Source organism: Carlito syrichta, unplaced genomic scaffold (assembly GCF_000164805.1).
Source record: "Carlito syrichta isolate Samal-C Ts95f unplaced genomic scaffold, Tarsius_syrichta-2.0.1 Scaffold301545, whole genome shotgun sequence".
In the NCBI taxonomy this organism is placed as follows: domain Eukaryota; kingdom Metazoa; phylum Chordata; class Mammalia; order Primates; family Tarsiidae; genus Carlito; species Carlito syrichta.
In genome coordinates, this window is record NW_007245641.1 from 43,616 (window position 1) to 66,612 (window position 22,997).

General features: G+C 41.4%; 1 protein-coding gene across 4 annotated transcripts in view; it reads right to left on the reverse strand.

Moving 5' to 3' along the window:
- Positions 1-545: 545 nt before the first annotated feature.
- Positions 546-22,997, reverse strand: part of CAPZA1 (capping actin protein of muscle Z-line alpha subunit 1) — a 50,378-nt gene continuing 27,926 nt past the window's right edge. For 2 of the 4 annotated variants that reach the window (XM_008054848.2, XM_021710799.1), the window contains exons 3-10: positions 22,062-22,113; positions 18,399-18,462; positions 16,757-16,963; positions 14,432-14,511; positions 11,977-12,055; positions 8,604-8,675; positions 6,457-6,519; positions 4,441-6,067 (exon numbers count right to left, since the gene is read on the reverse strand). In XM_008054848.2, the coding sequence (XP_008053039.1) occupies positions 5,927-6,067; positions 6,457-6,519; positions 8,604-8,675; positions 11,977-12,055; positions 14,432-14,511; positions 16,757-16,963; positions 18,399-18,462; positions 22,062-22,113 (758 nt within the window). In that variant the 3' untranslated portion in view covers positions 4,441-5,926. Of the gene's footprint in view, positions 615-4,440; positions 6,068-6,449; positions 6,520-8,603; positions 8,676-11,976; positions 12,056-14,431; positions 14,512-16,756; positions 16,964-18,398; positions 18,463-22,061; positions 22,114-22,997 lie in introns of those variants that run through there. The other 2 variants (XM_021710798.1, XM_021710800.1) reach the window with 2 other exon arrangements.

A 22,997-nucleotide genomic window follows, 5' to 3' on the forward strand; every position in this document is an offset into this window, starting at 1 on the left:
CCCGGTGTCTCCGCGATAAAGGTGTGTGCGTGTGGGAGGGAGGGCCACCAGCTCCTGCCAGGACGAACAGTCGTTACTTTTCTCTGCCACGCGGGCTTCACTGTGCGCGGGGGCTGGCGGTCCCCCCCCGGGGGCTCGGGTCTGGGCGCTCAGTTTCCGCCAGCACAGCCGGAAAGGGGGCCCCCGTCGGCAAGACGTGAACTTCTCGAGCGCCGGGGACGTCGCGTTGGCAAAAAGGGGTCAATAGCGACAGCATCCGTGCCAGGAAGAGAAGTGGAAGAGACCGGCGGGCTTCAGAACACACCGTTTAGGCAAACTAGACGGGTGGGGCAACCACAAACACACGCGTTCAGTGAAAAGGCCTCTGCCTCTCTCTGTCCCCCCGAAGGAAATCACGCACACACACGCTAGAAGGGGGCAAAGATAATAAGTTATGGAAAAAAGTTTCACATCGAATACGCTACAGTTCCAAATGTATCCAGGCGAGTGTTGTTCTCCAGAGTGGTTACCGGTAGGAGGGCGCACACTCCATCTGAGGAACCGAAGGAATGTCGGGGACCCGGGTCACGCTCCCGCTGGGCTACCGCTGTGCTTTCTCCCAGGCCAACAACCAGCTGAAGCCAGGAACAACAGGCGTCAGCAACAGGAAATGGAATGTCAGTGGGAACGAAGGCTACAGGGGTGGGAAGGCAGAGCACGGGAAGACGGCCTGTCTTAGAAATCGATTATGCAAAGTAGAGGAAAAAGCTAAGAAAGTAGCCAGGGATTTTACCCTTTTTTCCTCCCTGAATTATCGGATGAGCCTCTGGAGGAGTAAAGAGGGTGAACGCCTCAAAATTGCTTTGTGACTTACTGATAGGGAAGGCACGTCAGAAGTTTCAAGGCTGTGAAGAGTCCACAGAATGGTTACCAAACGCCCCCACACCACCTGTTACAGCCTGCACCTCTTTCTCAGGATGTTTGCGCTGGGGGCTGACCACCAAAACAGGAACTAGCCTAGAGACCACCTGGTCAAGCTGTGCCTGTGGCCTAGGTAGACCTGAATATCCCACTTCCGGCCCTTGTCTTTACATTAACATAAAATAACCCTAGGGAAAACTGTCACTCCTATTATTCATCTCATGCCATGATAGGCCTATTTAAAACTGGGTGGCATCTCACTTCCAAGAATTGCCCACCCGTTTCTGAGAAAATCTACACAGGCCCTCCCCAGGACCCTTTAGAAGCCCTGAGAGGACAACTCCCAACCTTCTCTTACCCCAGAAAAGCTACAGCCCAACATCAGCCTGGGGCTGCAGTAGCTGTCTCTTGTGAGCAGCTCATCTTCTTCCCTTGAGTGTATTTCTTTGCTCAGTAAGTCACCTGCTTGTTTCACTTCCTTGCACCTAGTGTCTGCAAATGCTTTCCAAACAAGAGCACGAGAACCCAACTGCAATGCTCACTCCTTACTCTGGAAACACCATCTCAAAAACCTATGTCTCCCATACTAATACTGAATGCCTGTCTTCATTGTGATCAGCCAATTTAAGTCCTCACTGTTTTGGACACATAACATCCCACTTCTCTGGCCAGGCCTATCTCCTAATGTTCTCAAAACATAAAACAGCTAGCCCAGCACATTGGCTCATGCCTATAATCCCAGCACTTTGGGAGGCCGAGGCAGGAGAATCGCTTGAGCCCAGGAGTTCAGCATGGGCAACATAGTGAGACCGCTACAAAAACTCAAAAAAATTAGCCACCTGTGATGGCATGTATCTGTAATCCCAGCTACTGGGGAGGCTGAGGCTGAAGGATCACTGGAGCTCCAGGAGGTCAAGGCTGCAGTGAGCAGTGATTGATCGGTCCACTGCATCCCAGCCTGGGTGAGAGTGAGACACTGACTCAACCCCCCCGCCAAAAACACCATTTATCGTTAACAATTTGGATAGGTGGCTTTGTTAAAACGAAACTTCTCTAAACCAGCTTCATCTGGAAATCCTACTTTATATGGGGTTGTCATTGTCACTTTCACACACGCTGTTCTAGATGTCTGGAATGGTCTTCCCACCTTTCACATCCGGCTGTCTCACTTCCTGGAAATCTTAATTCCATCTACACTTAGAAGAATCTGACTTCAGAGTAATAAGGTTAATTTTGGTATGGGTCCAACCAGCACTGAAGCAGTTGGAAAGTTAACTTTGGCCACTAGCGTTACTGGAATAAACCTATACCCTCCCAAGATAACTGAGATTCACTAGTACCACAGACCACAGGAGAGGTTGTGGCAGGTAGGGTCAATACTCCTTATCTGCAGATTCTGTATTTGCGAATTCACTTACTCACTAAAATCTGTCACCCTCAGGTCAGCACTTGCGGTGCTCTTGTGGTCACTCGTGGACATGCACAGAATGGTGACAAATTCGAGTTGCTCAATGTGCATGTTTCCGGGTGAGATCCCACAGTGATGCCCCGCCTCGTTTCAGCCCTCACAAGTACTCCTTTGGTGGTCCACTTAGTGTCATGTTTTCTGCTCTTAGGCTTTTTACTGGTGATTTCACTGCTTAAATTATTTCACTATACCCAAGGGTAGTGCTGCAATGCAATCTAGTGTTCCCAAGCACAAGGCGGCTTTCAGGGAAAAATTTCTGTTAAATAAGCTCCATTCAGGTCATTACAGTATTCACTAAGTCAGTGTTCAAAGTGAAAGAACCAGCCGGGCTCGGTGGCTCAGCCTGTAGTCCCGTGCCTTGGGAGGCTGAGGTGAGTGGATTGCCTGAGCCCGCGGGTTCGAGACCCACCTGGGCAACTTGGCGAGACCTCATCTCTACAATAAATAAAAAAACCAGCCGGGTGTGGTAGCGCGCGCCTGTAGTTCCTGCTACTCAGGAGGTTGAGGCAGAAGGATCGCCAGAGCCCAGCAGGTCAAGCCGGGAGCAGCCACTGCACTCCAGTCTGGGTGACAGAATGAGACTCCAACTCAAAACAAACAAACAAAAAAACAAAGTGAAAGAACCTACCTACCAGAAATAATGAGAGTCAATTAGAAATCCTTATACATAATGGAATGCTTCTTGCATTTGAAGAGGTGTGAGATTTGTCACCGCCCTCAGAGGGCTTCTATGTACTGTGCTTAGTAGACTCTATCTGTTCAGAGGAAAATGTAAGTGAGCTCAACTTAAAACTACAGGGCCATCCAGTTTGTTCCGTATTCACTTCTTCAAAGAGATGAGGTCTCACCAAGGCTGGTCTATCCCACCCTTGGACTCAGGCAAGCCTCTGAGTGCTGGGATCATAGGCATGAGTCACTCCGCCAGACTCTGTACTTTTTTTGTTGTTCTCTATTTACAAACTACGTGGTCATGAGCATGTGGTTCACTTAGTGTGATATAAAATTGTAAATTCGTTAAGCTGGCATGAAGATATTTGTCTTTTGAGTTGGAAGCGACTATGCCAAAGTTTGCCAAGTGTCTCGTGAACCTAGGAGTCCCCGGCATCAAAGTTCTAGATTATAAAACAGAACAGGCACCAGAACCAGACAGTTAACAAAGGGACAATCACTCAGATGAAACTGTCTACAGCAGTATCATTTCAAACCCGAATGCAAGAGTGAGGCCCCACAGAAAATGCCTTTCCACCTGGCTGGGAAACCTCTGCCCTAGGATATCATAGGCCGATTTCAACAGTGTGATAAAATAGACACAATTCAAGCAAATATTCTGTTGAGGAAGATTAAGAAGTCGGGGTCTCTGCAGGACTTGGCAAAGAGGGCTGGCACCCAACTAAACCAGTCACCCAGGGCTTTAGATAGTCACGAAGAGTTTCGAAAAAATCAGTCTAAGCTAAGGAAATCAATGGGACAGCCTGGGGGCAAGATAACACAGTTAATCAGTAAAGGTAAGAATGTTTGAATCTATTTGCATTACAAGTAGAATGAGGTATAGGAAATGTCCCTCAGAAAGGTAGGAATTTGAACTGGCCTTGGACAGAGTCCATGAAGCAGGAAAAGAAAAATCTCTCTGGTTCTCTACTGGGAACCAGGATAAAAGCCTTTCCCACTAGTCTGTAGCTAAGCCAGAGAGAGGAAAGCAGCATTTAAAGTTAAGCTAATGTGAAATATTACCAAGTTCAAGGTGTAGGGGTTCTTTCATTTCTATTTCAAGCCTAGTCATTACGACTTGGCCTTGCTTTCTGAATAGTAGGTAAGAGAAGATAACTCAAGTTTTCTTTTTGACATTAATGGAAATCTGAAAACAAAACTTCTGAAACACTGGTAGCTTTGAGTAGTATGATCAGCAAGCTTTCTTTGAAAGTTTTTGGCTATTCACTGAGTCTACAATATTGCAGGTGGGAACCAACTTCAGAAACCCTAAACATTCTCAACAAATAAGATGAAACACAGTTGAATATCTTACCTTGAGAACAAAGGCTGAAGAGATGAATCAAACAAGGAGACTCAGACAATTTTAGAACAAAACAGGTATATTTCTATTGGACCACCTAATACAGAAGATAGTGTGGAATGGATGGATGGCATGAATGACAAATAATACAAATATATTTTATTTGAAATAAACAAAAATGCTTACACAGCTCAATGGGTCACTTGGAAACAAACTTGCTCGACTGTATTACTGAGCAAAAACAGAGTTGAAGCACAAACACCCTTCTTTTTGACATGTATTTGGAGATAGGTAGGAAGACACTACTTGGTTTTTAAAAAAACTGACCTTCCCTTAAGGCCTGGTCATAGAAGTGTAAACAATGTAAATGAATCCACCATTACCAGTTGTCATATCATATCTATGTCACCTGTGTATTCTGAGATCACACACATACCTGCCAATATACCTGGGAAGGGTTGCTATATCACAGTTACGTTTGAGTTCTTGGCAGGTAGGACTGAGAAAGAGTAATGTGGAACAAGTATACATCCTATTTAGAAGAAATCACTAGTATACCCTTAAACAACAGGTTACGATAGAAAGATACTGCCTGGAAGTTATCCTCCTCACTTTGGTTCATTTTAGTTTTTGTGATTTACATAGTTGTTTGAGTCACTTGCTTATAGTACAATCCTGCCACAAAGTATTAAAGCACAAGATACCTATTATTCCTTCAACATCTGCATTTTTCAAGTTTCATACTCTGTATCCACAGTATGTCAGCAGTTCTTGAACGTTTAAAAAAAATAAATGGGTAAAACTCTTCTAAAAATGCAGATGTCTATAACTACGATGGTTTTAGGTGGGAAGGAGACAGTGAGGGAAGGGAAAAAAGCAAACATGTTCATGTGCGGGGAATGAGGTTCAAGTCTTTGGATTTAAAAACAAGTTCCCCAGAGAAGCTGGCCATAATGGAACTTCCAGAGAACTTCCTTTGCTCCCCAGAAAGGACCTGAAAAGCCCCAATACAAGGAAAACTATAGCTAGGAGATACTATAAATGATTAAGCAGTCAGAGGGAGAAGGATGAGTGTGTCTTCCTGTCTTCTGTTCAGCTATAGTTGTAGCATAGCCTCTTTAGCGGCTGCTGATCAGTTAAAAACCACTGAAGTACCAGAAGAGCGCTGAAAGGACAGGGGTAGGAAAGCCATGAACATATTACCTTGTCTAAATTGGTAACAGGGCTTCGTGGCTAGGAGAATTTTCTAAACAGTAAAATGACTCCAGGATATAGATTTCTCTCTCCAACATTAAATGTCACCGAATTAACAAAAATAAAAAATAAAAAGATTTACAAGTCGGTATAGTAATAACAAAATCACAAGGCAGAGAACACAAAAGAAGACAATGCTATAGGTTCAACAGTCTTCCATGAGGCTAGAAAACCTGTTAACTTTGAAAGCCCTAGCAAAATATCGCTCTCATGTTATAAATCATGTATATAATCATATGATCACACGTTGAATCCTTTTCTTTCCACACACTGAAGACTCTTACATTCAGCCTTTAAGCATTCTGCATTTCTTTGCCTATCTTGTAGCTGAGGATCTTGTTCCAGTCGATTTTGGTGCGGGTAACTGGAAGCTGCCGACGTAAGGCCTTGAATGTGGTATCTGACATCGTTTGATAGTTTTCACTAATTGCTGTCTGCAACAGATAATTGAAGATGAGTTGCTTGAACAGAAATGGGGCTGGTAAACGGAAAGAAGGAAAGTAACATTGAAGTCAAAGGACATGCTAAGTCTCCTACGAAAGAGACAGGACACGACACTTCGGGTGAGCTTCTCGACCTTCTCTGAAGCAGGTCCAGAAGCTCGCCTGTGTTATCTCTTAAATGAAAGCTACAACCCTTGCAATACCAAAGCCCTGACTGTAAGCAGAATGCCAAGTTGCAAGGTCTATGAAGTCTCCACACTTGGTAGTCCTGAACAGCATGTATAGTTTATGTTAAAGGACACAGAGAGATCTAATGAGATACATTAACAGCAAAATAATGAGATACTAGATCTAGAAAAACTAGTTCCAAAACGTCTTACCTGATACTCATTTTCTGCATTCTCTATGATTTTAATAAACTCCTTGGCAGTTTGGACTTCATTCTAATGGAGGGAGGAAGAGAGAAAGTAAGAATTTTGTTGTTTAACGTGTAAGTAGTGAACACAAAACTACTGAAAAGTAGGCCCTTCTTAACATTTATATAACAATTTTCAGTTTACCAAGTGCTCCCTTGCACACTCCCTCCTTTGATTCTTACAACCACCCTGTGAAGCAGAGGAATCATCACCTCCATTTTGCAGATGAGAAAACAGAATCCTTTAAAACAACTTCCAAAGTTATACGGTTTATGAATGATAAAGATGGGATCTGAATTTAGGGCTTCACCAATAAAACCTGTGCTCTTACCACATCATGCCCAAAAGGCATCATCCAGTCTTGAAATCTCGATGCCTTCAAAATATTTCTGGTTTAAAATAATATAAACAGTGCCCTCAGGCACATTAATCATAGCTGTAAGCTCACACACTCCCGTGTTTGCCATTTACGATGTTAAGCCAGCCGATCACATTTTGTATTACATGATTCAGGTACAAAATGGAAGGAATCTCTCAGGTCCTCTCATCATCAAGTACCACAGAATTGAAAAGAAGAGGGTAAGAGCAAATGTCTACAGCAGTAGGCCCGCAACAGACTATTTTCTGTTTTCATAATAACACTGTGGCAAAGTTATCTGCATACTTCACCCTCACTCACTAATGCTAGTAAAATGCAGTTTCCTAGAAGCTACATAACATGTAAAGCTGTATCACTTTGAGGGCTAATGAAATGTATGAGCAGATATGAAAATCCAGCTGTCTTTTATTAAGCCAATCTGAACACAATTTGTGAAGACATAAATTAACGCCATTCTTCTCACTATTTTTGTTTTGGAATGGAAGAATATAATTATTCACAAAAATGGTACATATTAACAATGTGCATGTTATTGCTATTTTTATTTTTAAAATATTTTTAACACTTAACACTTTGAACACTTCCAAGTTTTAATAAAGTAAATATTGATAGATATATAACACACACTAAAAAAAATCTCTGGGGTACTCAATAACTTCTAAGTTGTAAAGAAGTAATGAGACTGAAAGAAAGAATGTAAGTACAAATCATGTTTCTTCTTTCTTTCTTTCTTTTTTTTTTTTTTTGTCGGAGTTTCACTCTCACCCAGGCTAGATGCAGTGGCACACTCTCGGTATGCACGCAGCCTTGACCTGCTGGGCTCAGACAATCCTTCCACCTCAGCCTTAATTTTTTTTTTTTTTTTAGTTGGAGTCTCACTGTCACCCAGACTGGAGTGCAGTGGCCACTCCCAGCCACCGCAGCCTCGACCTGCTGGGCTCCCGCAATCCTTTCGCCTCAGCCTTCCAAGTAGCTGGAACTACAGGTGCGCGCTACCACACCCGGCTAATTTTTTTTTATTTATTGTAGAGATGAGGTCTTGCCAAGTTGCCCAGGCGGGTCTCGAGCCTGCAGGCTCAGGCAATCCACTCACCTCAGCCTCCCAAGGTGCGGGATTACAGGCTGAGCCACCGAGCCCGGCTGCCACCTCAGCCTTCTAAGAAGCTGGAACCACAGGTGTGTGCCACCATGCCCGGCTAATTTTTTTATTTACTGTAGAGATGTGGTTTCACCAAGTTGCCCAGGCCAGTCTCGAACCCCCGGGCTCAGGCAATCCTCTTGCCTCCCCCTCCCAAAGTGCTGGGATTATAGGCATAAGTCACTGCACCCAGCTTGTTTCTTCTTTCAAGGTGTAGAACACAGTTACTTTCTAACTGAATACTCCTAAAAATGTTTCTCTAATGATATAAATACAGCCCTATAGGATTTAGCTTGGGAAACTTTCCTTGCTCCTACTATTTACTGATTGGAGATACTGCTATCCTTGAATAATCTTATAACTGAGAAAGAACCAGAAAGATGGAAGCTTCTTTAGACAAGCCATAATCCCTTTTTTGAGTCAAAGACTGAACAATTATGTGTTGGATGGTAGTAAGAGGCACCAACAGGAGCTGCCAATATCAAGCACTGAAAACAAACTGAATTTCTGAGTGCAGAATCAGCACTCAGGCTCAAAATTAACTTTTCAAAGAAAAGACACAAGTGAGGTAGACATTAAATATTCAATACTCACGGATACAGTAATTGAATCCTGTACATCTTTATGACTAACCAACTGAACATTGCCATCTTCATAATAGTGAACCTGCGTGAGACAATGTTTGAGCAAGTTTATGGAAACATCCTACAAAGACCCATCGCTTAGGACACACACCCACTCTTTAAGCCATCTTACCAACTCTACATAATTAATACAACCAATGGCAACTCACAGTAGTTGTTAATTAAAATCCACATAACACTTAAGAATTCTCTCTTAGCAGGGAAAACTGATTAAGTCCAACATGTATTATGTGCTTGTAACACTCCAGGGACCGTGCTAAGTACAGTGAATGCAAAGATAAATAAGATCCTACTCTTAACATATTAAAATAACTAAATGAGTTTTTCTTTGTGAAAACCAAGGAGTTTTAATGGATCCTAAAACCTAATATCTGATACATTTGCCCATATACACCATCATCAATATTGGTAAGTAGATCTGACCAGGTGCAGGAAAAGCTTAATTGAGGTTTAAAGACAGGATTGAAAAACAAATATTTTATAGGTAAGTCAGACAACAAAAGAAAGATAAAAATAGTTCTGAAGATGGAACATGGCGAGGTATTATGATTATGAAAACAATTAGCAAAAAAGAGGAGTACACTAGAGACAGACTAACAAACCCAGTGGAAAAAGGCTCAGGAAGTTTTGGCAACTTACACGATAGGTAAAGTCACCTTAACAAGGCTACCAGCTGGCCACATAGAATAGGATGAGGGTATCCCTCTGTTAAGTGCATTTGAATAGTCTTGAAAATAGGAGCTGTCACACACCTCATTAACAAGGGTACCTGCATAATGAACATTTGTATACCTAACCCTGAATTGTACCCCACTATCTTTAAAATAAAATGATTAAAAGGGGGGGAAAATAAGAAAACAGGGGCTGTCACCTATGTAGACAAGGTAGAGAAGGTTATATAGCAAAAGGATAAAAAGTGTAAGAATGGAGGACAACTGGCTTAGTTTAGAGAAAAACAAATACTTCGCTGCCCTGGAGTATGTGTAAAAGGGACTGTGGCAGGAGGTACTGCCATGAACTTGGACAGACTGTGAAAATCAAAGGACCTTATAAAAACCAGGTAATGAATTCAGACTTTATCCCATTGCAGGTAATGGGAACTCAGAAAAAGGAATGATTTAGAAAGATGACACTTATGCTATGAAGAAACAAAAAAGGGAGCTGCAATCAAACGCATAATTCCAAAGTAGCAGTAAACCCAGTGTTATGGTCTGAATGTTGGTGTCCTCCCAAAGTCCTTAGGTTGGAACCCAAACCCCTGTGCAGCAGTACGCAGAGGTGTGGGCCTGTGGGAAACGATTAGGTCATGAAGGCTCCACCTACGAGTGGGACTGGTGCCGTCTGACAGAGGCTCAGGCAAGCTCTATGTCCTCTTCCACATATGAAGACGCATGAGCCTTTGTGTAGGATGCAACAAGAAGGTGTTGTCTATGAGGAACGGGGGTCCCCAGACACCAAATCTGGTGGCGCCTTGATGTGGACTCCTTCGTCTTCAGAAGTGTGAGGAATACATTTCTGCTGCTCATCAATCACCCAGTCTAAGGCTTTTTGTTATGTCAGCATGAATAAACTAAGATATCTTATTTGAACAAAAGGTATGTTTCTAGAGATAAAGCAGAAAAGGGGAAGAAAGGAGCAATAATCTTTACTACTGCAACTATTATTTATTGAGGCTTTACTATGTGTTACACATGATGTAAAACACTTATTACTTATATAGCTCATTTAATCTTTATAAAATCTCCATTTTACAGCTGAAGAAACTGAGGCTTGAGACAGTTTAATAACTTACCCATGTTCACATACCTAGTATAGGGAGGAACTAGGATTTGAATTAGGCTAAATTCCAGAGCTAAAACCTTATCTAACATGCGTAACGCCTTGCAGTGCTATACTTTGTAAAAAAGTTGGAAATTCCTTGATATGGGTAGAACTAACATATCTCACTAGGAGCTTACTCTTTTGGGATATCATTAGAAGGGCATAACTAACAGCCAAGCTTCATCTCTGCAGAAACCATAATCCTATTTCCAACAAAAGGATTTCCGGGCAACACAAACCCACTGTATACTCTTGTTTAAGGGACAAAAACAGGTATCTTTTTAAATGCAGACAAACAGCTGGCTCTATCCAGATGGGCAAGAGAAGTTAGACTTCCCATGACCTCTCCAAACCCTGACATTTTACCTCTTGGTTTTCTAAAAGAGGCTGAAGAGAAAAAGACAATTTAAGAATCCACTGGAGGCTGGGTGTAGTGGCTCATGCCTGTCATCCCAACACTTTGGGAAGTGGAGGCGAGACGATTACCAGAGCCCAAGGGTTCAAGATCAGCCTGGGCAACTTGACAAGACCTCATCTCTACAATAAATCAAGAAAGAAAAATTAGCTAGGCGTGGTGGCACACACTTATAGTTCCAGTTACTAAGAAGGCTGAGGTAGAAGGATCACCTGAGCACAGCAGGTCGAGGCTGCAGTGGCCATGAGTACTACACTCTAGCCTGGGCAACAAGTGGGAGACCCGTGCCTCAAAAAAAAAAAAAAAATAAACCTGGAGTCGAAGGCTCAACGTGTGATCCCAGCATTTTAGGAGGCTGAGGTGAGTGGATTACCTGAGCCCATGAATTTGAGACCAGCCCGGGCAACTTGGCAAGACCTTGTCTCTACAATAAATCAAAAATTAGCTGGGTATGGTAGTGTGCGCCTGTAGTTACGGCTTCTTGGAAGGCTGAGGCAAAAGGATCGTGGAGCCCAGCAGGTCACGGCTGGGATGGCTGTGAGTATGCAACTGCACTCCAGCCTGGGTGATGAAGTGAGACTCCAACTCAAAAGAAAAAAAATTAATTTTATTTAATTTAAAGAAAATATGATAATTTTAAAAAGACAAAACCATTCATATAGCTTTTGTCAGAAGTCATATATGTGTGTGTGTCTATACATGCAAATAAATAAAATTATACAAAAGGTTCTAAGTAAGTTTACAGTAGCTGCTACATGGTAACTTCTCAATAATGATTTATTTTAGTCTTTCCTAAAATTGCTGTTTGTTAATTCCTGGAAAGCTCTTATATTATCTTTGAAAGAAAAAAAAAATAACAATAGTATGTTGCAATTCACTCTACATGATTATTCTTGATCAATTCAGAATAGCTTTCTGTGTTTAACTATGTCCCCAGGAAATAGACTTCTATTTTTATTTGCTGCCATCAATCTCCCTTTGCATCTACATATAGTTGGTCCTTATTTCTAACAGCAAAACAACTTGGCAAGTCTGTTTTAAAGATGTGAACTTTTGTCCATAGTCTATGAACATGCTGGAATCTCACCTGAATCTTAAGCACTCCAACCACCTGGGCTGTAGGTGGTGTGATGGTGAATTTCCACTCTGATCTCCAACGACCATTCCTAAAAACACATACATACAGCACTGTAGAATTAGCAATATGTGCAGGAAAGAAGTTATTTGCCACTGAGGCAGAGAAGTTGGGAAAGAAGAAGAAAAAAGAAACAGTCTGCTGGGCTCGGTGGCTCAGCCTGTAATTCCGCGCTTTGGGAGGCTGAGATGAGTGGATTGCCTGAGCCCATGGGTTCGAGACCCACCTAGGCAACTTGGCAAGACCTCATCTCTACAATAAATCAAAAATTTAGCGGGGCGTGGTACTGCATGCCTGCAGTTCTAGCTACTTGGAAGGCTGAGGCGGAAGGATCTCCGGAGCCCAGCAAGTTGAGGTTGCGGTGGCCGGGAGCGTGCCACTGCACTCCAGTCTGGGCAACAGAGTGAGAATCCAACTCAAAAAAAAAGAAAAGAAAATAAAAAAGAAACAGTTGTTTCCAGTTTGGTAAACTCAAGGGTTTGTCTACTCAAACATAAGTTTGGATCTAAGTGGCCAGACCATAAGTCTTTTAAAGTTATTTTGACTTCTAATTTTCCTTTTTTTCACTTTAAGTAGAAAATCATACGTATTCTGTTCATGGGAGACCCTTCCAAAACAGATGACTAGGGTGCTAAGCTATGAAATTAACTCAAGTATTATTAACCCTAACTTAAGTAAAACTAGATTTTCTTTTTCTTTTTCTATTTGAGTTGGAGTCTCACTCTGTTGCCCAGGCTGGAGTGCAGTGGCACGCTCACAGCCACCAGACTTGACCTGCTGGGCTCAGGGGATCCTTCCACCTCAGCCTCCCAGTAGCTGAAACTACAAATATGTGCCACCAGTGGGCCCAGCTAATTTTTTTTATTTATTGTAGAGACGAGGTCTTGCCATGTCTCGAACCCCTGGGCTCAGACAGGCCTCTTGCCTATCTCTCAAAGTGCTGGGATTATAGGTGTGAACCACTGCACCCAGCTGAAACTAGACTTTCAACTGGGTACTTTTTAAATCGTTTGTTCTCACTAAAAATAAGAGTTTCAATAAAGGATTATAAAGTCTTAGAATTGTAAGGAATCTAAATGTCTAAATCCCCCATTTTATATGGGGGGACACCAAAGAAGCTGGAACTAGGAACTATTTTTATAGAGAGTGGGCCACTTGTGTGTAGGCTTCCCCCACGAGGTAAGTGTTCTGGGAATCCATCAGCATCAGTGTACCAGTGATCCTTGTTGTGACAGGCTGCGCTCAGCTTCAGAGAAATTTTTTTTGGAGATTCTTTCAACTCTTGCTCTCAGGTTGGGTGATTTAAAAGTGCACCTGAGGTCGGGCTCAATGGCTCAGCCTATAATCCCAGCACTTTGGGAGGTCAAGGTGAGAGGAATGCCTGAGCCCACGGGTTCGAGACCCACCCAGGCAACTTGGCGAGACCTCATCTCTACAGTAAATCAAAAATTAGCCAGGAATGGTAGCGCGTGCCTGTAGTTCCAACTACCTAGAAGGCTGAGGTGAAAGATCACAGGAGCCCAGCAGGTCGAGGCTGGGGTGGCCAGGAGTGTGCCACTGCCCTCCAGCCTGGGTGACAACTCAAAAAAAAAAAAAGCGCACCTGGTACACTGCACTGTGTATTCAGCAGTTTTTGACCCAAAATGTCATGACCCTGTGTCCCACCTTCCCTATTCACCCAATCTTGCCACGAGCAACATTTTTTGTTTCCCTAGGTGAAAGAAAGTCCTCAAAGGGAAATGTTTTGCCAATGTGGAAGAGATTAAACAAAAAAAAGCAGAAGTTTACTAAAAGGCATCAAAAACTGACAAGTTCAAAAACTGTTTTGAGCAGTGGAAAAAGCATCACAATAGGTGCATTATATCAAATGGAGAGTACTTTAAAGGTAACTTGAGTTTTAACATGCAAGAATAAATACACAATTTTTTTTTTGGAGTGGGAGTCTCACTCTATCACCCAGGCTGGAGGGCAGTGGCACGTTCCCAGTCACCACAGACTCAACCTGCTGGGCCCAGGCGATCCTTTCACCTCAGGCTTCCAAGTGGCTAGAACTACAGGCATGTGCCACCATGTCCGGCTAATTTTTTTATTTATTGTAGAGATGGGGTCTCATCAAGTTGCCCAGGCTGGTCTTGAACCCATGGGCTCAGGCAATCGTCTCGCCTCAGCCTCCCAAAGTGCTGGGATTATAGGCATGAGGCACTGCGCCCAGCCTAATACACAATTTTTAATAAATAAATTATGGGTTTTTTTTGCCTCCCTTCCCCCCATGGATGGGGAATTGAAGTCTCTCGGTGAAATAATTTACTCTAAGCTAGTTGGATTAAAAAAAAACAACCAAGTCTCAAGTACTAGTTTCTTTCTAATATAAATTAGATACAAAGAGAAGAAAACATTTATTTCTTACCAGAAGTTTTTAGGCTGAAACTGGTGGCTTTCAATACATGCAATAATAGTCTGCTGCCCATCTATAGTTTTAGCATAAACCTATTGATGGGAAAAAAAAATAGTTACACTCCAAAAACACATTTAATCTAAAAATGAAACTGCACAAAAAGCAGTGTGCTAGATCCTTGGGGCAGACAAAGAATCAGAATGAGCTTATGATACAATAGTGTTCATATCCTATGAACACTAAACAGAACATGTTGAGTTCTCATAGGGACAGTGGCACTATGAGTACAGAGGGAATACTGCTCCAGGTTTGGAGTACAAGGGAAGTGCCTTTTTCGGCTAGGTCTTACAAGACAGATGAGATTCTGATAAGCAGAGACTGAGAATAAAGATGGGTAATAGCTCAGATGAGAAACCGGGGGCTTGTTCAGTGAACGGCAGGAAGTTCTGTCAGGCTGAAGGGTATGTGTGGAGTGGACTAATGGGAGACCAAAGAAGATGGTACATTCAGTTCATGCAGTAGTAGATGTGAGATAAGAAGTATAGACTATTCTACAGGCAATGGAGAGAAAGTAAAATATGACCACTACTAATATTTTGGAAGGATAATCAATATTGGTGCAAAGGATATAGTGGAAAAAAAGCTGAAGTTTACTTAGTTAGGAGACCACAGAATAAATCTAGGCAATAAGCTAGGATAGTGTTAAGGCAATGGATAGGAGAGGCCAGGGACAGAATGCAGAAGTATGCTCAAAGTCTAGCGATATATTGTAAATGAAGGAGCCAAAGGATGACTAGAAGACGGTGGCATCACTAACAAACTGGAGACTCCAGATGGAGACATCTGGCTTGTAGTTGGAAACACCAACCGTACCTCAGTGTGGGAAAGGTGGGTGGAAATGTAGTCACCAAGGGAAAGCAAAAAAAGCAAGCAGTGCTTTCTTGTGCACAAAATATGTTTTTATATGTATGTTTCTTTTGCTCTAATAAAGTGATGAAACACACTGCTATCATCTGCAGGTGATAAAGTTCAAGTTCACAGAGCTTCTTGCCGAGGATCATTCAGAAAGTAAGTGGCAGAGTTGAATCAAAACCCACTATTTTTGTAACACCAAAGTTTGCAACTTTCCTTATATCAGAGCTTTCCAGAGAGAAACACAACTATGGGGAATGCCTGTATCTACAAAGGCAAGGGGGAAAAAAGAAGTGGGTACAAACAGAGTAAGAATAATTATGGGGTGCTGACAGAGCAGCCCAAGAAACAGATAATTTCTAGAAGTAGCTGCCTAGTCTCAGTCTGAACAGCCATACCAAAGTCAAGGACAGCCTGGGTGCAATAGCTCACGCCTACAATCCCAGCACTTTGGGAGGCTGAGGCGAGAGGACTGCTTGAGCCTAGGAATTTGAGACCAGACTGGGCCACACAGTGAGACCTCGTCTCTACAAAAAATAAAAAATTAGCTGGGCATAGTGGCACATCCCTGTAGCTCCAGCTACTTGGGAGTCTGAGACGAAAAGATCGCCTAAGGCCAGGAGGTTGAGGCTGCAGTGAGCCATGATTGTGCCATTGTTAGTCTAGTATAGGTGACAGAATAAGACCCCAACTAAAAACAAAACAAAACAAAACCTATATCGAAAGGTCATAAATGTGAGCAATAACTCTCCTAACAATCTTAATTTACCATTTTCCCCCCATGTCAAAGCTAAAGACTTTTTAAAAATTTTTCATTTTATTTATTTATCTATTTATTTTTGGGTCAGAGTCTCATTCTGTCATCCAGGCTGGAGGGCAGTGGCATGCTTCTGGCCACCGCAGCCTCAACTGGCTAGACTTAGGTGATTCTTCCGCCTCAGTCTTCCAGGTAGCTGGAACTATAGGTGTGCACCACACGCCCGGCTAATTTTTTTTATTTATTGTAGAGAGATGAGGTCTCACCAAGTTGCCCAGGCTGATCTTGAACCCCTGGGCTCAGGCAATCTTCTCACCTCAGCCTCCCAAAATGCTGGGATTACAGAATGAGCCACTGCACCCAGCCTAAAGACTTAAAAAAAATTTTTTTTGATGACTCTAAGGCAGTATCTCATGAGTAAATACAACAAATGTGAAATAGAATATGCTAAGATTTAAATTTTTTATGTGTTGAGACTTTTAAAAGGAATTTTTCATATAACATTTTCCATTTACTTATACCTCTTTCAAAAATGATTTAAGGAACAAAATGCAGAGGAAACCATAACTAAGAAGAAAGAAGTGATATCTGGTGGGTCAAAGCTCCTAAAGGGTAAGGTATTATGAGAAATAAATACTTTATGACAATGAGGTAGTCAGATACTTAACAGTACAGAAGCCGTTGGAATAATGATCTTTCACGTAGGCCCTTAAAGCACTGTCACAGGATTCTCGCCAAGACCTCAGGCCTCCTTCTACGTCCTCTGGCTGGGGGTCACTTGCTTCTTTCCGTAAGTGATCAAATTTAAAGGAAATTTTGTTTCTTGGATCTAAAAATCTGCTATTACCCAAGTCACCGTGCTCTGTAATTAGGACCTTCCAAAGAAACATTACAAATGAGTAACTCTGTAAAAAAAGACAGTTCTTAAGCACTTTGCAAAACAAATAAATAAATAAAAATTCCTAGGAAGACAGTTAACTTTCCATTTAGTCAGATTTCTCTTTCATATTGATTTTCCAACCACGTCCCATTTTTTTTTTTTGGAGTCGGAGCCTCACTCTGTCACCCAGACTGGAGTGCAGTGGCTGCTCCCGGCCACTGCAGCCTCGACCCGCTGGGCTCCGGCGATCCTTCCGCCTCAGCCTTCCAAGTAGCTGGAGCTACAGGCATGTGCTACCATGCCCGGCTAATTTTTTGATTTATTGTAGAGATGAGGTCTTGCCAAGTTACCCAGGCGGGTCACGAACCCGCGGGCTCAGGCAATGCACTCACCTTGGCCTCCCAAAGCGCTGGGATAACAGGCTGAGCCCCCCGAGTCCGGCCTACATCCCATTTTTATGATTACAAAGACGATTCTATTTATGGGTTAAGACAACTTTAAACTGCAAAATTTCCCCCATCCTAATAATATGACTCATTTCTTGGTTTCTGTCAAAGATATAATCTATGTACAAACTTCACACGTAGCTATAGTAACAACTTTTATGTTCACTTTTGCATTCCTTTTTTCACATATTTTTCCAGTCATTATGAAACTCCTCCAGAATCATTATACTCAGCATTTAATTTTTTTTTTTTTTTGAGTCGGAGTCTCACACTGTCGCCCAAGCTAGAGTGCAGGGGCACACTCATGTCTACTATGGCCTCAACTTCCTAGGCTCAAGCGATTCTTCTGTCTCAGCCTTCCAAGCAGCTGGAACTACAGGTGGGTACTGCCATGCCCGGCTAATTATTTTGATTTACTGTAAACACAAGGCCTTGCCACGTCGTCCGAGCTGGTCTTGAACTCCTGCACTCATGCCGTCCTCTCGCCTCCACCTCCCCAAGTGCTGGGATTACAGGCATGAGCCACCATGCCTGGCCTAGCATTTAAAATAGGTCATACATTCTCATGGTTCAAAAGTAAAAAAAAAATATGTAAAGCAAAGTTTTTTCCCGACCCCTAACTCCCAACCACCAAATAAATAAGTAGTCTAAATTAGTCTAAATCTCAGTAGGAATGCCTCTGTCTTCCCCTTTAAGATAATGTCTGCTGTTATTCTTATCAAGAAGAACTAGAGACGGCTGGAAAACCTGTTAAGACTCAAATCCTTTTATTTTCACTATTCTTGTTAGAGGCTATTCTCTGTTCTTACCAAAGAAACTACTAGTGTTATCATCAGAGAGGAATAATTTCCTAATATGTAGAATACTTACAAAAACTATGAAAACTAAGACATGAATGTATGCAGCACGAAGTTCAGACATCTGCTCTGGTTTCTAGGTCTCTACTACCTGCCAGGCATAGCCCGTGTAACAGGCAATCATTACCTGATCTTCATATCCTTCTAGCTTCACAGGCGTGAACTGATCCATGTTATACTGGGCAAATGCACTGGTTTTTAAAAAGTTAAAAAAAGAGAGGAAAAGAAAAGAATTATGTATAAATAAACACAAAAGGTAGTTCACAGCATAGAGAAAGGCAATGTGAAAATATAGCCTGGTGCCTCTTCCCTCTCTCTCCAGACACCCAGTGTTAACACAGGGCCTTCCAGCTTTCTAAAGGAACTCCTCTCCGCAGAGATCTCAGCTCCTCAAGCTCTGAAATTAACTTTTCCTCTTTACTCCTGAGCTCCCAAGACCTTACACTTAGACAATTCCAAAGTTTTGTTTTTTGTTTTTGAGACGGAGTCTTGCTATGTTACCCAGGCTGACCTCAAACTCCTGATTCAAGTGATCCTCCTGCTTCAGTCTCCTGAGTAGCCGGAACTGCAGGTGCACACTGCCACACCCAGCTAATTCCAACGTTTTAAGCAATCTGATTATTGTGAATTGTCAACAGTTTTACTTATTTAGGCAGAATCTTTCAGTAATTCAAAAGAATCTTCAATCAATATACTATTTTGGAAATGATGTTTTAATTCTCAAGACTCTGAAACAGGAGAAACCACAATTAAATGCCAGAAGGCATCTGACATGGGAAAAAGGTGAAATGAGAGTTGAGCGGGAGTAAAGTCTCTAAGTAGAGCCGAAGGCACAGAGTAGAGACTATTTTTAAAGGGCTATATATAAGTACATATCGAATATTGCTGTTTATTTGTCTTGGGCTTGATGTATGAAATTCTGCATTTTCAATGGCTCTCTAGTACATCTTACAACTAAGCTCACGTAAAATAAAAGGTAAAAGAAAGGCTATAAGAATACCCTTATATTCTTAAAAAGTATTAGTCTTCTCATTGAATTCCCAATTTTATCCAACTAAAATACCTGATAAACCATTAATATTAAGCAGAGCATTAAACTTTTTCTAGGCTTTTCAAGGGAAACCAAAGTAACAAATATTTAAATTTCTTCAAATGTTTAAGGCTGATTTTCAGTCTTCATTTTGTTAAAAGTTATTACTGTATTTTTAAACGAATGATTTTGATTTGTTTTAAATCATACATCCTCATGTAGCAAAATGAGTCCCAACACACTGGTTCTTCAGAAAGGAATAGATATTAACTGCTATGGAAAGCAGAATATTAATATTTTAAAACAAGCTTAAGGAGTAGAAATAAAATATATATTCCCTTCTAGCATATGCCATAAGACCATACGTTACAAACACCAATACCAAAATTTGCTTACATTTAATTCTATCTGAAGTAAATAGTATCTCCATTCTACCAGCTGCTCAAGTCAAAAACACAGGGTCATCGTTGATTATTCTCTCTCACACTATAGATCCAATCCATCTATAGGATCTATATCAGTGTATACTCAGAGTTTGATTCCTTCCCACCACCCCCACTGCCATCACTCTAGTCCAAACCACTATCATCTATCTATAAACTACTCTAATAGTATTGCAAGTACTCTTTTTTTTTAAATTTTTTGAGCCAGTCTCACCCTGTCGCCCAGGCTGGAGTGCAGTGGTATACTCATGGACACTGTAGGCTCGCCCTATGGGGCTCAGGTGATCTTTTCGCCTCAGCCTTCTAAGTAGCAGGAACTACAGACATGCACCACCATGTCTAGATAATTTTTTTGATTTATTGTAGAGATGAGGTCTCGCCAAGTTGCCCAGGCTGGTCTTGAATCCCTCTCGCCTCTGTCTCCTCAAAGTGTTGGGATTACCGGCGTGAGCTATTGCACCCAGCCACAAGTACTCGTTTTACTTCAGCCTTTGCCTCCCCCTACACAGCAGCCAGTGATTAATTTAAAACACAAGTCTCATCATGTCATTTTATGCTCAAAATACTCTAAAAACTTCCTCTTTCAGAATGAAAAACTTCATTTGTTAGGGTGATCTACAATACTCAAATGATTCTAGAAGTGCTGGAATCATCGGGGAATATTTATGGTGGTCAGAAATACAGGTGAAAATCCAGGGAAGAGGATAAATCCTAGGTCCTGCAGGTCTCCTTCATTTTATATAGACCAAAGGCGTTGATGACGATAGTGATGACAACTCCTGAAAACATTTACTGAGCACTAGGACAATAAGGAAGCACTTCCATATAAAAAAACTTGAGCTTTTCTTCCCTAAGGAAAATCAAATATTTGGGCCCAGGAAAATTTTCCTTTAGCAAGAAGGTTCTTCAAGAATCGGAATATTTATAAATAAAAAGCATTAATGTCAGTGCAATTAAAGAAAATGAAGCATCTGAACTACATACCAATTTCTATGTAGTCCTAATTGGAAATGGGCCAATAGGTTTAGGTTGCGATCATGCTTGGGTGACATTCAATCCCCCATCCCCTTCAGCAGTATCTTATCAAGGGAAGCACATTTATTTTGGGTAACTCTCAAAGATAAAACTAGGACCAATATGGCAGGCAAATTGAAGAACTTGACTTGTGAGATAGTGAATTCCTTATTACTAGAAGCATTTAGATTAGATAATCATCTGTTGACAGATGTTGAGGAGATTTTTTTCAAACAAAGAAAGCAGGTAGAGAGGAGTTCACTAGCAAATCATGACCCGTCCTTTTCTACGGCAGAGTCTATGAATCTACAAGAAACCAGCATATCTTTAATGTGTGTCTGGTGTTCCCAATCAATGTATAATTAGGGTATTATTCATGATGACAAGTGGAATAATACTGTGCAAATTCTATTTGCAGAATCTTGTCTCAAAATGAGTTCCAAAACTGCAGAATTGGGTAGGAGAAGAGATTACTGTTTCTCAGGCTGCAGCTCTTAAAACAGTTTTCCACAGTTAAAATCTAAACCAATAACATATCCTACCAAATGACTTTACGGTAATTATTCTGTTGCTCTTCATCAAATGTCCTTGTCCCATTTCCCCAATCCACCCCAGTCATTATCCAGGTTTCCTCTTTACAAAGGAACCCTGGGCCAACTAGGCAGATAGTTGCTGAAAAGTAGAGAGGGGTAGTAATGAAGCCAGATAACAGAGGGCTTTGGAAGGTAGAGTTTAGACTTTACGCTAGAAGATTGAAGAAAAAAAAAAAAAAGTACAACTATGCTTTTGAGGGCAAGGACAAAATGAAAACCATTATTTCAGAAAGATTAACCATCTTGTCAGTGATAAGGAGTCCATGACTAGGTAGACTCGTCATGCTTTTTACCCTGTGGTTCATTTCCACTATTAAGGCAGCACTGTAATGATAGCTGCTTTTCTGTGGCAATTTGAGAAACATTATCACTCCTCAATAACAGCTACAACTTTCTATAGCTAGCAATTAGAAAAAATTCAACATGAACTAGAACTACACAGGAAGACCTAACAGCTAACATTAAACTCTGCTTTAATGGGCAAATTTGTGCAAAAACAAAAGTAAATAAGTTTATGTATTATAATAAGCTTTGAGAAAGGTAACATCTGTGGAGAACATGTTTTCTCCAAGAAAAAACAACTAAAAGTGCTAAAACCAACTGTTTTATTTTGAAGTTTTGAAATTTAGTTTTCTGGGTACTAGTTTATTGTCAATATAGCTTATCCAATCTCAGAATAATGCCACAAGTGGGTTTAGAAAGCTACTTACTGTGCTGCCCCTTCCCTGAGAAGATTGTCATTATTAAGTAGTAGCCGAACATCTGAGAAGGAAAAAAATGTCAACATTTTCAGTAGAAGACAAATTTGAGAAATTTTAGCAGATTTCTAGATTAGATTTCTAAAATTCAGGCTTTGCAAGATTAGTCTTCAGATGTACTATACTATACTATATAGAAATTCTAAAACTGTAAATGAACAGGTGCTAATGTTCATAGATATGTATAAAATTATGTGTGCTATAATAATTCAACAATAAATTCTCAAGAAATTTCATAGAAACGAAAAACATGGTTTTTGGAAAGCTATGGTTAGGATTGTTCATTTTCGTATCTAAATGAATCTTTTACAATGAGCCTAGACTAAGAACTGCAGGCTCAGCCAGGCATGGTGGCTCATACCTGTAATCCCAGCACTCTGGAAGGTTGAGGCAAGAGGACTACTTGAGCCCAGGAGTTCAAGACCAGCCTGGGCAAAACAGCAAGATTGTTTCTACAAAAAATAAAAAAACTAGCAGGCATGGTGGTGTACACCTGCAGTTCCAGTTACTCAGGAGGCTGAGGCAGAAGGATCACCCGAGACCGGGAGGTTGAGGCTGTGGGAAGCCATGATCGCGCCACTGCCCTCCAACATGGGTAACAGTGAGATCCCAAACCAAACACAAACAAAAGAATTGCAGGCTCTTCTACAAAATCACATCAAGGAAGCTGGGCACAAGTCATTCAGTGGCAGTGATATTCCTGAACACATTTTTCTTTGAGAATCTAATGTAGAGGTCTACAATTCTTTAAAGAAGTTGTATGTCACAGAGTCTGGCCATTTTTCTTTTGGAAGAAGATAGTCTTTGTTACTAAGAAACTACCAAGCATTAACTCTAAGAGGGAAGACTAATTCAATTCAAAGGCCACTGACTCTCAGAACTTCTAAA